Here is a 14,263-nt window from a genome sequence, read left to right on the forward strand (position 1 = left end):
CGGGTCCAGCACCATCTCCTCCAGCTCGGCGGCCCCGGCGGTCCCGCCTCACGCCGCCGCCCCCAGCGGCTGCAGGAGCGGAGCGCCGCGGACAGCGCCGCCCGCCGCCGCCGCCGAGGCACCGCCCAGCCCCCGGCTGAGGGAGCGGGGCCCGCCCGAAGGGGGGCAGGCGGGAAGATGGAGGCCGACGGCACCCCCCCGGCACCCCCCCGCCCCCCCCCCGGCACCCCCCGGCACTCCCCCGGCACTCCTCCGGCACCCCCCGGCACCCCCCCGGCACCGGGCCCGGCTGTGGGTGGCGGAGCCGAGCCGCCTCCATGCCCAGTGCTGCAACCTGCCCGTTTTTCCTCGGGCGGTGGAAGTCGCTGAGGAAGCCAGATTTGGGCACAAAGGTGTGCCTGGTTGTACCGGGAGGTCCTGATGGCCGTGTGGCTTTTCTGAAAGCCCTGTCTGCTGGGGTCGTGTCAGGAAATTTCACAGCATCTCCTGGGTCAGGAGGGACCCACAAGGACCACCGAGTCCACCTCTGGGCTGGGCACAGGGCCACCTAGGAGCCAGCCCATGTGTCTGAGACCATTGTCCAAACACTTTTCCAACACTGACAAGCCTGGGGCTGTGGCTGCTTCCCTGGGGAGCTCGTCCCAGCACCCAACCACGCTCCTGGGGAAGAACTTTACCCCAGGACCCTACCTGAACTTCCCCAGATGCAGCTTTGAGCCATTCCCCTGTGCCCCATCACCGCTCACCACAGAGCTTCAGCTACACGTTGGTTATCACCCCGTCACACTAGTGGAGGCGAGCTGGAAAACACCACACGAAGGAGGCTCAAGGTGTAGAAGCCAGGTATATTTATTATTTGGTAGATCTGCTGATTCTAAGCCGGTCTTGCACTGGGGGCCCAGCTCGTTGCCTGCACGCTGGAGGCTGGCGGGGGCTCCTGCGAGCTGTGCCCGTCCTCCTGCCCGTGCCCACCCCGGTGGCTGCCCCGGCACAGCGAGCCCGCCCGTGCTACACGGCTGCTCACGGACCCCAGCAAGGCAATGTCCAGCGTGGACAGAGGCTACGGTACCATGGTCTGAAGTGTCTAAAGATAGCTTGCTAGCGATGAGGGCTTGCGCACACAGCAAAATCCACGAGTGTGATGTTAATGAGCTGGCAGCGCGGTTAATTATCCATCCGCTAGTGGGAAGTGACAAGCCTCTGAAGTGTAATTAATCACCGTTCCCAAAACAAAAAAACAATCAGAGTGGAAGTGGGTGCCAGCCCATCCACCCGAGCTGTTGGTCTTGCTCCTTCTCATAGATACCCAACTCTGAGTCCTTTGCCCCCCTGCACGCCAGCTTCTGGTGGACACCAGCATGGAGGGAAGCTGGCCACCATCTCCTTCAGTTCTTCCCCCTCCTTCCTACCTCCGGGCTGGATCTCAGAGCACCCATCTGCCCCGGCTCTCCCTGCTCCTTGGTGCCAGCCCCAACCTGCGAGCTCCCCAGCAGTATTTCATTGATGGAGCTCAGCGTCAGGTTGCTGAAGACCATATTGAGGTGATCGATGCCTCGCAGCTCCTGGATATGGACTTTCTGCTTCTGCTGGTTGCGCCACCGCTTGCACAGCTCTGAACTGCGTCTGTTGACAGTGTCATCCCCATCACCGTAAATCATGTCCACGGGGTCCTCGTAAGGGAAATGCTCATCGTATATGTAAGTCTCCACGGTGGGATAGCCTGTGCCATAGAGGCAGTATGTGTCCACACCAGGAGGGGGTAAGCCCTTCAGCAAGTCCTTCATGTCCTCCCACATGTACCAGCCGTCCTCCAAGTTGACATCGGTGAAGAACTGCTTGTAGTCCCGGTAGGTGTAATTGTAGGAGGGTGTGGAGATGAAAATGTGGTCCTCGGGCCAAGCCAGGCTTGTTGGGAACATCCAGGGGCTGGTGGTGGTCATGCGCTGCTCTTCACGCAGCTTGATGTTGGACATAAGTGGGATGCCCTGATTATCACCTGCAGGACATAGGGACTCATCAGAAACAGGGAGAAGAAAAGTACCAAGGTAAGGGTGAGGGGGGACCTGCAACAGTGTCCACAACAGTGTGTCTTCTCCCCATGGCTCGGCAGAGCTCTTCCCTGCATTTCTGCATCTCTCCAGGGTGTCAGAGGGAGCACGTGGGCTGTGCAGTGCATGTGCGGGACACGGTGGATCCCTACATACTGCCTAACTTACTCGGTGTTTGCCCAAGAGGTCTGCCACCTCTCAGCCACTCTGGACTCACAGCATGCACCTGCTGTGGCAAGGCTGTCAATACCCAGAACAAACACCAAAACTCTTCTCTCTGGCTTTAGCCCTCCAGCTGGAAGAAGGGGCTGAGTGTAGACAGACCTGGAGGTATGATGGCACTGACCAACCCAGCCATGGGCTTTCCCTGCAAGCCCTACACCTCCACGCCTGGGTGACCTGAGCCCAAGGGGGCTGATAGCAGGTGGCCAACCATTGCCTCCTGCAAGCCTGGGTGTTTTTGGTGTGTCTGGAGTCCTAAGACCATGCAACGATCTTAGATGACCTTAAAAAATAGTCTCTGGACTGTGTAACAACAAAGAATGATGCAAGGGGTCAGATGTTAAACTTTTCAAGCACATGATTTTAAATAAATTCCTTGCATTTTGGAGTCTCGGCTTGTGACTTGTAGATATTTGGGCTGTCAGCATTAGGCAATTGATTGTGGCTTTCTGGACTGAAAAGAAGCTAAAGAGGAACTGGGTGAAGGGAGTTTAAAGCCTGAAAAAAAAGCTTATGGGGGATGGGCTCTGATATATGGGGAGGTGCCAGCAAGTGGTGCAGGACTGTGCGAGGGTCCCTTCAGTGGCCTCCGTGTCCTCTGCTACGGAAGGGTTGTACAGTTTGGAGCAAAGGTCCATCTGCCTCACAGCCCTGCACCATCGGAGGCAGTGTGGATGTCTGGGGAGGCAGCGAGAAGAGGGTGAGCTCCGCAGACTGCTTCCCTGGCCCCACAGTTTGTGTCTGAAGCATTTTCTTGCCAAGGATGGGCAGTTCTGGTTTCAAGGAGCACCCCTAGCCCTTGGCTGTTAGTCCCCCAGCTCTTCCACCACAGTGTCTGGTCCCTGCTCACTGCCACCCTTCAATTTCTGCAGGAGAGAAAGAAAGCAGTCTCTGCACACAAGAAGTCACTCACCGGATGCCAGGACACGCAGAGGCTTGACAGACCCTCCCCAGGGGGCACCCAGGGAGATGAAGCCCCCGATGTACTGATCTTTCCAGGCTTGTCTCTGCTGTAGCAAGAAGTAGAGGACGTTGAGGTTGCCCATGCTGTGCGCAATGAGGAAGACACGCTGCTGGTACTCATCGTGCATCTCCTCTATCAGCGCCTTCAGGTTCTGGAAGTATTCAGGTTGCTCCTCTGTGGGCAAGAGAGGCACCGGCTCTTGGGCAGCTTGGTCTTGGCCACGGGGCTGACCCCAAGAGCCCCAGCTGGAGAGAAGTGTGGGCTCAGCCACCAAAGTGGGCACAGCCACACATTAGAGTGCTGCTGGTGGCCGAGCGCTCACTGACACAGCCAGCCCTGTCCAGGGGTTCCTCCGTGCTGAAGCACCCCGCTACTCCTGTCAGCATGCTGGCCTGCTCACCGAGAGCCATCCTGCCTCCCTCCCCGCACGCGTGACCTGGTCACAGCCCTAGACTTACGGGGCCCGACCCTCCAGTCATAGGGGGCTGCCCGAACCGTCTGGTCCCTCACGTAGCCGTTGTTCACCAGGTTCTGCACCAGGGTGTGCAGGTAACCTGCGGAAAGAGAACAGATGGGAATTAGGCCTACGGTCTTCGCCTGTTATACTTTTTCCAACCTGGTCCTATTCACAGCCAGAATTCCCTCTGATAAGCTCAATTGTTCTGGTCAGAGATAGTCAGAAATGGGCACAGCTTGCAGGAGAGCCCCCGCCAGCCTCCAGCGCCAGCGATAGTGGCTCTGTGTGTCCCAGAGGCATGACGCGCTGGGGTCAAAGCCCTCAGGGTGAGAAGGGAATGTGTCCCTGGGGTCAGCGTCCCTCACTCCAGCGTGACCTGGGCTCCATCAGCTCTGCAGAACCAGCCTGGGATGAACCTTGTGGGTGCCCTCTGCTGAAGGGTGAGTGGGAGCCCTGGACACCCTGTGCCTCTCCACGACGCTGGCTCCTCTCACCTGCCAGTTTGCTCTGGTCCAGGTATTCCACAGAATAGGTCTTGCCGAAGCCAGGTACACGGATGTGCACCCCAGGGGCATTTGACATTTTCCGAGAGGTTCTGTTGTACACCACCCTGCAGGGACAGGAGAGAAGATAGGAACAGGGCCATGTCCATGGGGGACTGGGTAGAGATCACCAGGTGGCAGCTTGGCCCCAGGGGGCTATTTCCAAGTCCTGTGCGGATGGGGACATGGACTGGTGCTAAGCCAGTGTCCCCGTGTCACTTTGGGCTCCCGTATTTGGTCAGGAAGCTCTGTGGAGCAGGCTGCGATGTCTCTCTGGCCCTGCTGCCACGGGCAGGGTGGCACCATCTCTAGGAGGTGTTGAGGACATTCTGGCTGCCACGAGCACATGGTGGGGATGTGGAAAAGGGGCAGGCATTTGGAAAGCACCGGTGAAAGCTGTGTTCACAGCGCACAGTCCGGGCAGGACGGTGCTCCCATGTTTCTGTGTGTGTGCTGGGTCAAGGCCAGAGAGAGAAGAGAGGGGAGGGAGATCCCTGGTAGGTCATTTCCCTGGGGACCTCCTGGGATGGGGGTGAGCGATACCTGGTGTTATCGATCCAGCAGTCAACTCCCACTGGCAGGAATGTGTTGAGGTTGAGCCAGATGGTGAAATAGTCCTCAGTTTTGCGGTAGCACATCCAGTTCACCACATCTGGCTTGTCCAGCTTGGCTTCCAGCTGGTTCCCAAGACACCCGGGCACTGGAGGCACCACAGAAAGAGACCAGGGCCAGCTAGACCCCATCTCTGTGGGGCTGCCTGGTCCCATGCTTCCCTAGCCTGCATCCTCCCCTGTGTCTGCCTGGCTGGGGACACCCGGGGACCTGCTGGTGGATGCTGTTGGAGGCAGCACCCACGGAAAACAGCCTGCCCAGGCCCTGCTCCCTGCCAAGCACAATGCATCTGAGGGCACTTGGAGATGTGGGATGAGCACAGAAGTGGTGGCACCATGCTAAAAGCACATCCCTGGGGACCACTGAGCCGCCTCTCCCCACCCTGTGCGCTCTGCGCTGCGACACCCAGCTGAGAGCTGCCACCATCACCCAGCGTGAGGAGATACACCAGCATGAAGCAGCCTGGTGCATCTCCCCCTGCGTGGCTGCCTTTCCATGCTCCTCTCCTCTCTGCAGAAAGAGGGATAGAGCCGCTGCTCCCTGCCCTACAAATCACACTCATCGGTTTGCCCAGGGTAGCAGAGGCCCTGGGGAGGTGTCCAGGGTGAAAGTTGTCCCAGTGCTGATGCCCAAGGCCCGCACACTGTTTTCCTGAACTTTAAACCCTCCATGTAGGCTGAACAAGGTCTCTGAAATGATTCAGAACCGTTCCCTGTGGGAATTCAGTGCAAATATCACATACGGTAAACACAACCCGGTTTTAACCAAGTTCACTGCCTGCCACATGTGACCTGGGCTCCACCTCTGGGACCTGCGCTGTGGTTCCTTGGCAGGGACAGGGGACGCTCGCTACAGAGACTGCTCCGGGCTGGCATGCACGATCCGAGACCTCCCCCAGAGCGCTGGACAACGATGAGAAGTGAAGGGACCACAGGGGACAGCGGCTGCCAGGCTGGTGGGATGGGAGCGCTGGGTGCTGAGTGAACCCGGCAGCCCCAGCAGGACCCCAGCTGTGTCAAGGACATGGGTTTGGGAGAGCCATAGCAGTGTCCCTGCAGTGGGGTGCAAGGGCAGCCTGGCCCAGAGATGCTCCAGCCTCATCCCACCCACTGCAGCCACAGCTCCACGGCATGGCAGAGCATTCCCTGGGATGCAGGGACATCCAAGAGCCTCGTCCCATGCAAGGGGGGAATGGGGTCTGCTGGTTGCCTTGCTCAACCTGCTTCACGGCTCCCTCACCCTTGTGGAGGCTCCCTGTGGATACGGGGAAGGTCTAATCCTGCCTTGAAAGCCGGCTGAGGATCAGCACATCCTTCCCCGTACCCAAGTGGATGCTGGTGGAGGGGAGGCCAGGCGTGGGATGCGGAGAGGGCAGAGGACTGCTGGACCTGCCCAGGGAGCAAGCAGAGCGGGTGGCAGCTCCTGGGGCAGGTGGTCACCATGGCCCCATGGGGGACTGGCCCCTCAAGGGTGCTGGGGGCAGCTGGGCACCCTCCTCCTCCTGCCCCCTCTCCCTCCCATTCCCCGGGGCAGCCAGCAGCCCCTGTGTGTGTGTAGTCCGGAGCTCTGCCTCACCTCGGAGAGGACATTAGGTAATTATTAAGGGAGCTCCTGTGGGGGCGGAGGGGTTATCGTGGGTCCCAAGGGCACTGGGGGTTTCTGGGACGCCTGGCCCAGGGGGATGGGCTGCACGCCCATGGTGTCCCGACCACCCCGGCACTGTGGCCTGGGCACAGGACGGGGGTGAGGCTGGTGCTTGGAGGCACAGGGCAGAGCCAGGAACCCCTCCTGGGATGGGGAGAAAAGGAGGTCCTGGGGAGGGCTTGGACTGGGGCTGCGTGGGGGACTGAGCAAGCTGCAGCCAGGTGAAAGGGTGTTGGAGATGCTCTTGTTGCTGCAGGCCATCCTGAGAAGAGGGGACGGTGCCACGCCACCTCCTGCCCTACGTGGTGACAGCCACTGGGGCCTCCTGGCCACCGAGGCTCCAGGCACTGTCCCTCCAACCACGCCGTGCCAGGGGCTGGAGGCACGGCCGCCCCGGCCAGGCTGTGGTGCTCAGTGCGGGCTGCCCCGGCGTATGCAGAACTCCGTGGGCACGGGTGTTCAAAGGGTCATTCGCCAGATGTTCTGCTTTTTCTCTTCTCTTTTTAAAAGGGAAACTCCGTTTGATTAAAAAAATAAAATAAAAAAGAGAGAGAGAAAAAAATAACCCCTCTGCTCAGAACAGGTCTTGTGGCAAAATCTCATGCCAAGTCCCCAGAGACAGCACAGGGGGCACAGGAAGGCTGGCCACAGCCATGCACCACCAGCAGCTGTTTGCGAACAGCCCTGGCCAGGCAGCAGGACTGGTGCTCCATCCCCACATCCCTAGGTGATGCCCCAACCTCTCCTTCTGCCTCTCCGTGCACCTCTGGTATCACCATCGCCCCGGCAGGGCGATCTGATGTGAGACGGACACCCTCCTGCAGCATTAGGGGATGGAGCAACCATCACTGGGGAGCAGCAAAAAGCATGGGGCAGACGGCAGGGGAGCAAGGGGTGGTAGATCCCATCCCGTTGGAACAGCAGTGGGAGCTGCAGCCCCCCGAGCCTCTGCCAGCAGACCCCGCCCCGAGCGGAGCAAGCCCTGACCCCCCCTCAGCCATGCTGGGGTCTCTGATGAGATGGGCAGAGACTGCAAAATTGCCCCAGCCTCACCACCAGCACCAGGGCAAGCGGGCTGGGGGCCGGGCAGATGTGACCTTACCGAGCACCACGGGCGGCGTGCTGTTGGTCGGGGGTGCCTCTGGGGTGGAGGTGGGTGGGAAGAGGACATTGAAGAGCCAGAACTGGGACGCGGGCTGCGGGAGCAGCAGCAGCGTCAGCAGTGCAAACCCAGCGCCTGTCCTCCCCATGGCCAGCTTGGCTGGGCTTCCCTCCGGACGTCGCCAAGCAAACAGCCTTTTATATTTTACGCAGGTCCAGGCAGAGGCGCTCGGGCCGCAGGGGAGGGGAGAGCTGCAAGGGGCTGGCCGTGATGGGGAGGAGGGACGGGGAGGGACGAAGGCCCAGCCTTGCAGACGTGCCATGGACTCTCTGCATGCCCGGAGCCCTGCTCGTGGGTGTGAGCAGACCTGGTGGCTCAACCCATGGCCTCATGGTGCCTGAGCTGTGTGCGGGGACGGTGACCGCCACGTGCCTCCAGAGGGTGATGCTGGGCTGGGGCCATGCCAGGGCAGCCCCCCCGTGCACCGGGATCTCTGCAAAACCATTGCTGTGACTCGGAGTCGAACCGAGGTCGCTGCGGCCACAGCGCAGAGTACTGACCGCTGTACGATCACAGCAGCGCGGCGGAGGCCTTGCCTCGGGCCGTGCTCCCCCCCCTGCCTCCCTCAGAGGACCCACGGCTGCCCTCGGGCATCCCGCGGTGCCGGGAGAAGGGGCAGAGCTGGAGGAGGCCGCCTGGGCCTTCACAGCGTGTCCTGGGATGTGCCCGGTCCCCAGCCCCGTCTCTCCCCCGGGGTCAGGCGCTGCCTGCCCTGCCTTCGGCCGGCCCCGCATGGACGGAGCTGCCCCGCGGGATGCTGCCCCTTCCCTGCCCAGGGCCGAGCGTCCCGGGGCAGGGGCAGGGAGAGGGGCTCTGGGGTCAGCCCGGTGGTAGCAGCAAGTCCCCACCTCATCCCCTGGGGGCACAGGAACACAGGGGGCCTCACCGGGCTGTTCTGAGCATCCCCCAAAACCCCAAATGTGAGCCTGGATAGCTCAGTTGGGAGAGCATCAGACTTTTAATCTGAGGGTCCAGGGTTCAAGCCCCTGTTCAGGCGAAAGCTTTATCCTTTAGGCGTGAGCAAGGGGAGCCCGAGTGATGGGGGGATCCTGCAGGGCTGCAGCCTGCCCCAGGCACCCTCTCCTGCCTCTTTTCCCTCATGTCCCCCCTCAGAGGAAAAGCACGGAGCATGGGAGGGCTTCCAAGGACTCTGCTCAGGTCTCTGTGGTGAGGCTGCCAGAGAAGGGGCACAGACATCTTCCACCTGGAGCTGGAGGCTGAGGAGGTTCGTGCTGCCCCGTCTCCATCTTTGCAGCCATATGAGAGACACCCTCACCAAAAAGCTCCAGCACCCGGTGCCTGAGGCTCTGCGCTGGGCTGGTGGAGAAGCAGGGCCAAAACAAAGAAGCACTTTTCCCCCCCTCCTCTCTCTGAGGATGCTGTTGTGTTTGTGTCACCAGAGAACTGGTTGTTGATGAGCCCTGCTTTTTGGGTGAGGGGCAATAAGTGCTCATGAGAAACGTGATTAGGACAGCAGAAGAGAAACCAGCTCATGAGATCTCCCAAAGTCTGCTCTGACACTGGGGCTCTGGCTGTGGAGAAGGTTCTGCAGAGTGGACAGGGATACGTGGGGTGCTGGGGTACCAGCAGAACACCAGAACAGTTCTTCCAGCTGCCTGCAGATGCTCTCCAAAGGACCCGTTCACATCCCAACCCTGTCCAGGACCAGGCTGAGCAGAGTGTGGAAAGATCTGAAGGGTCTGCAAAGGGTTTGGCCTCTTGAAGACCCCACGGAGGTCAGGTTGGAGTTGGGGGACTCAGGGGTGACCTGCTGCCCCACTCCAGGGTGAAGGGATGGAGAACAGTTGGAGGTATCCATGGGGCATAGGTCCTGAGACCCAAGGTGAGAGCAGGGATTTTGAGCTGGATGTGTGGCTGTGGGGCTGGAGTCTGGACATCTGCTCAGACTGTCCCTACCGATGGAGGTCTCAGCCCCTGGAGCTGTTTCCCCTGGGACCATCTCATCTGTCTGCACTGTCCTCAGCCACTGGGACTTTCCCTAATTACTGTATGTCGTTGGACCTTCCTTCTGGGATGTCCTCATTCCTCAGACTGTCCCCTCCAGGGGCGGCCTCATCCCTGGGTACCACCTTGGGACTGTCCATCCTACAGTGTCCTTGTCCATCAGATTGTCCCATGCATTGGCACAATCCATGGTCAGCTCTTGAATTTGAGACCGGACATTGTCTTCACCTCCTTCTTCTCCTTTCTCTACCTTTTTCAGTCCTTCCTGCTCACCTTCTCCTGCTCCCTCACCTCTCAGGAAGGTTTGGGCATGGAGCAGTTTGCCACGGGGTTGCTCAGCACCCCAAACCCACCCAGGCCCAAGCAGAGCCCTCCTTCACATCAGGGAAAAAGTATTTGTGTGAGCACAGAGGCTGCAGTGACACATGGGGCCACCCGAACTGCACCGCGCACATGCATATAAATCTGGGGTTATTTTGGCAAGGTATAAACCCTTTTAATAGAAAGCTGAGTAATTCTGGAAGAAAAATATCCCACTGGGGATTTTGACATTTTTGCACAAGGATTTTTTTCAACTTGAGCATACATCAGTTATTCAAGTTCAGTGTGTTATTCTTCAGATAAGCTTAATGGCCTTATCTCCAAACCTGGCTTTCTGGAGGAAAAAATAAAATAAAAGGATGAAGACACCTTGTATTTCCATTCTGTGTCTCAGCTGTGTAAAAGTAGAACAGGTGCTTCTGCTGCTTGTTTTTATTCTATTCCTTCTGCATTACCTTTAGAAGGGAAAATGCTTTGGGAACTTTGTATGAGTAAAGAAATATGTATATTCAGTAAAAAAGTAAATGAAGATTGGAGGAGTGTGCAAGTAGTTCCCTACAAACTGCCAATCCTAAAGGTAAACAAGCAATGAATTTTGCCCTCTGTTTCTGTTTCTCGTTCCTTCACTTCCACAGCTTGGTCTCAAAAAGGAGGAAGACGCTGGGCACCTGCCCAGGAGCATCCCCAGTGCCCGGGGCTCCTCGGTGGCACCTCTCTTACCCAAAAGGAGGACACAGCTGCTGCCCGGAGCCCACCCTGGCCATCTGTGCCCTCCCGCAGCTGCAGCACGGCTCCCTGTGGAACCATTTCCTCATTTGCTTCTCCTAGCTCTGTTTGCTTTCTAAAGTGAATAACGTATGAGATAAAAAAAAAAAAAAAAAAAAAAAAAAAAAAAAAAAAAAAACAGTCTGCAAATAAAAAGCCTCCCCTTCCCATCAAAAAGTGGCTCCTTCGCCAGCTGAGCCCCGAGTGCCTTTCCCAGAGGGATTTACCTTGCTCAGCTACTTCTTTCTCTTCTGAAAGCTGCTGTCCGAAGTGAGTTCTGCACAGCTGACAGGAGGGGGCACTACGACAAAGGAAACTCCACGTTCCGATGGCCTCGTTCCTCTGCCGTGAAGTTCTGCATCACCGGAGGTGCTGCAGCCAAAACCCCGTTCCCCAGGGAGTGCTGGCAGTGGGGCTCTCCTCACCTTGATCTTCCTTCTCCAGGCTGTCTGTGGGACAGGGTGCTGCCCTCCCCGTCCTCCTCAGCAAGGCAAAGTGGCTGCACAATGTACTGCCAAGCCCATGGCTCTGCAGACAACGTCAGGGCTCTGTGGCGGGGGCAGACACAGGATCCAGGGGCCTCTGAAGCAGTATTTGCTGTGCACATGTGCAGCCAAAGACCCCTCCGGTAGCCTCTCATTCAGAAACGGCTGCCAGACCTTCCTCTCCCCCCAGTTCTTCTGTGCTCCCCGAAGCAGCAGGGTCCTTCCTCTGCCCTCCAGACCTTTTCCAAGACCACCTGTACCATGGCCTCTTCTCTCTGGCCTCCTTTGGACCCTTTTCCAGTGGACAGCCATCCTCCAGGAGCACATCCCAATTCTGTCCCTTTCCTGCTGGTTTAACGTCCAAATATTCTGCACAAGCTTGGCCAGGATGGGAAGAAGAGTTCCCTCAGGGTGGGTTGGCTGCAGAAGCATCACACATCTGCCTCCCATGGAAGAGCAAGTTGAGTTGGGGCTGTGTGGGGCTGTGTGAAGCCACAGGTGGGTCGTGGTCATAGGGTGGCTTTGGCAGGGAGCAGAGCATTCCCTTCTTGTGGAGTGGGAGGGTGAGGGAAAGGAAAGGGGAAAGCTGGGTGATTTCCAGAGTGAGTCTCTGAATCCTCCAGCTGTGCCAGGAAAAGAGTGCTGTGGCAATGTGCAGAGAAGCTGTCCCTGCAGCCCCACAGGAGACACCCCGATGACTCCATATCAGAACACTGCCAAAACGTGGTGGGAGAAGCCATAAAGGCAACTTTATGATGGAATGATGGGAAAATCACTGATGGAAGAGTTCTGTGAAAGAACTGGCAGAATAAGCTGCCTGTGAGTCTGGGAAGCTAGCATAGGATCCTGGCCTGACAATTAAACCTGTGAGCAAGAAGCATCCTTGTAAAGCACAGCCAGCTTTGAAGTGGAAAGGGGTACTGAAAAACCAGAGACATCCTGACAGGCGCAAGAACAGAACACTACTGATCAACTGGAGAGGCAAGAAAATGGTCTGGGAAAGGGAAAAACATCCTGAGAAAGTAGAAATTGGCAACTGCTATTGGCTGTTCCAGCTGGAATAACAGAAAAACAGGCAGGAGACATTGGTGTTCACAGACACATTGCTAAAAGCAGGAGGAAAGCTCCTCCTGTTTTTCCTAAAGGCAAGAAAGGTCAAGGTGCTTTACAACAAGCTCTAGTGGCTGCCTTTGAATCTTGTAGTCATGTTAAGAGTAATTACTTTGACAAATAGAAACTAACCGCAGACCTCAGGCTTTACAACAGCCAGACAAAGAGTGTGCATGGTCAGTCTCCAAGGGTGAGACCATTGAAAAGACACAGGCACCAGGAACTGATAATGAGGATGATGATTCTGATTTTGGAAATCTGACAACATGTCTCAAGTGACCAAAATTTTAGACTTGATATTAGCAAAAAATAAGTGAAGCAAGGGCTAATTGTGTGTGTCTGGGCAGCCTTGATGCTGTGCAAGCACCACTCGGCAAACAGCCAAAACAGTGGTGTGTTATCAATGACAGGTTAGCCATGAATCTAAAACATAAGCTTTACAGGCTGTTATAAAGAAAACAAACTCCAGCTATGACATCCACTTTAGTCTTATTCATATGTATGTGCCATGCAGGGCAGCTCTGGGTGCTGAAAGGACAAATGGAAGAAGTTGAAGTTCATGGTATCAGTCTGGTGCTCAGGTTTTTGTTTATTCCAGACTGTGGACTCAACCAGAGAAGCTCTTTTCTGTCATCACAAGACTTTTGCCCATCCTATTTCCACCAGGAGATGCTTTTAGGTGGAGAATTCTCTGAGACAGCATGTGCCCTGCTGGATGTGGCCCAGACATTCATTGAGGGTGGAGGAGATTTTTTACTCCTGCCTGCTTGGTGCCGAAATCCAAGTCTGCGCTGCTACTGTGGAGCTGTGCCATCTCGCTCTTCCAAATCCAGCCACCTCAGTTGCTGGACCCTCCTGTGCTGCTCCCTCTGCTACTGGTTGTGTGAGATTGTACATTTCCTCATGAAAGCTGTAGTTTCTTTTGTTTTAATATGCCAGATGCTCTTGCTATTTCTCCTCTTGGCTGGCAAATCTAGATTTGTAGTAGCAGCTAGGGTAAGTGACCTTGCCCTTGTCTCAGGCATGACATGGTCCCCAGGTGTTCAGATGAGTGATGACATGGTATTTCACACCCAGGCTTCCTAGATTCTTTATTGCCTTCTTGCTTCCTCATTTTGAAAGGAATTCCAGAAATACTTCTGGTTTTGCTAAGCTGCCCTCTAATTTGTCACGAGCACACAGTTCTGTTGCAGACAGTTGTAGGCTGTGAGGCTTCATGTGTGATTTCCGTGGCAGTTCTTGCAAGCCATGGCCTGTTCTGCTGCCTCCAATAGCTGCTCATGCACTGCGTTATCACCACTCAAGCAGACTCTGACCCACTGATCCCAATTTTGGTCAAGAAAGTTTTTCTTGGCACTGCTTGCCCAGAGCAAGTGGTGCAGGAAATTACTGTTAAATAGAAACCCAGTGGGTACAATAAGGTCAAGCTAAGGGACAGTGACAATAAAAGAGTCCTTGAAGGTTTGTGTATAAGCATGATGAATCCATGTAACATCATCACAAATCAATGATTATTTAAATTAAGCTACATTTACAAGCAGGATTTGCTGCTTAATTCCTTGCTTCTACTCTCATTTTCCATGAGAAGGGCTGCTCTGCTGTTGCCGCAAAAGAAACTCAGAAGCTAGTTGTGCTTCTCCTTGGGGAGGCAAACTGGTGTTACACACAACACAAGCCTCTCTTTTCATGGCACACCTGGTAAAGTTGTATTATGAAGATGCACTCTTGCTAGTGTTCCTGCAAGACACCTGGGAGATGAGGGACTATAGAGAACCGAGGGGTATGACCCTCTGTGCCCAGGCACAAAGCCCTGCCAGGATGATGGCCAGGCCCCAGTCAGAGATCAGCCAATCCGACCAACCGAGCTCAATTACTTGCAAAATAACTGAGGAATTCTCCCAAAGCATTAGTGAAGACTGTCACAATGGCAGTTAAAAGACAAGCAAAAACAAGGCTCACACAGTGC

The 14,263-nt window shown here is 56.3% G+C and overlaps 1 protein-coding gene and 2 non-coding genes across 3 annotated transcripts; 1 reads left to right on the forward strand and 2 right to left on the reverse strand.

The window, feature by feature from the left end:
* Nucleotides 1-829: 829 nt before the first annotated feature.
* Nucleotides 830-7,804, reverse strand: LCAT (lecithin-cholesterol acyltransferase). Its single transcript, XM_035336598.1, has 6 exons — nt 7,592-7,804; nt 4,777-4,933; nt 4,186-4,301; nt 3,693-3,788; nt 3,184-3,408; nt 830-1,996 (listed from the first exon to the last, which is right to left on the reverse strand). Exons 1-6 carry the CDS (start codon nt 7,737-7,739, stop codon nt 1,386-1,388), a joined length of 1,353 nt encoding a protein of 450 aa, XP_035192489.1. The 5' UTR covers nt 7,740-7,804; the 3' UTR covers nt 830-1,385.
* A 292-nt stretch (nt 7,805-8,096) lies between these two features.
* Nucleotides 8,097-8,168, reverse strand: TRNAH-GUG. The gene has a single exon. It is a non-coding gene; the product is annotated as a tRNA-His (tRNA).
* A 407-nt stretch (nt 8,169-8,575) lies between these two features.
* TRNAK-UUU lies at nt 8,576-8,648 on the forward strand. Its single transcript has one exon. It is a non-coding gene; the product is annotated as a tRNA-Lys (tRNA).
* Nucleotides 8,649-14,263: the final 5,615 nt, after the last annotated feature.

This window comes from Oxyura jamaicensis, chromosome 11 (genome assembly GCF_011077185.1).
Source record: "Oxyura jamaicensis isolate SHBP4307 breed ruddy duck chromosome 11, BPBGC_Ojam_1.0, whole genome shotgun sequence".
Lineage (NCBI taxonomy): Eukaryota > Metazoa > Chordata > Aves > Anseriformes > Anatidae > Oxyura > Oxyura jamaicensis.

Coding starts and splice junctions, on each gene's coding strand:
- LCAT (XM_035336598.1), bottom strand. CDS start 7,739: ATGGGGAGGACAGGCGCTGGGTTTGCACTGCTGACGCTGCTGCTGCTC. Junction 4,934..7,591: donor CACGCCGCCCGTGGTGCTCG/GTAAGGTCACAT, acceptor TGGTGCCTCCAG/TGCCCGGGTGTCTTGGGAAC. Junction 4,302..4,776: donor TGCTGGATCGATAACACCAG/GTATCGCTCACC, acceptor CTGTCCCTGCAG/GGTGGTGTACAACAGAACCT.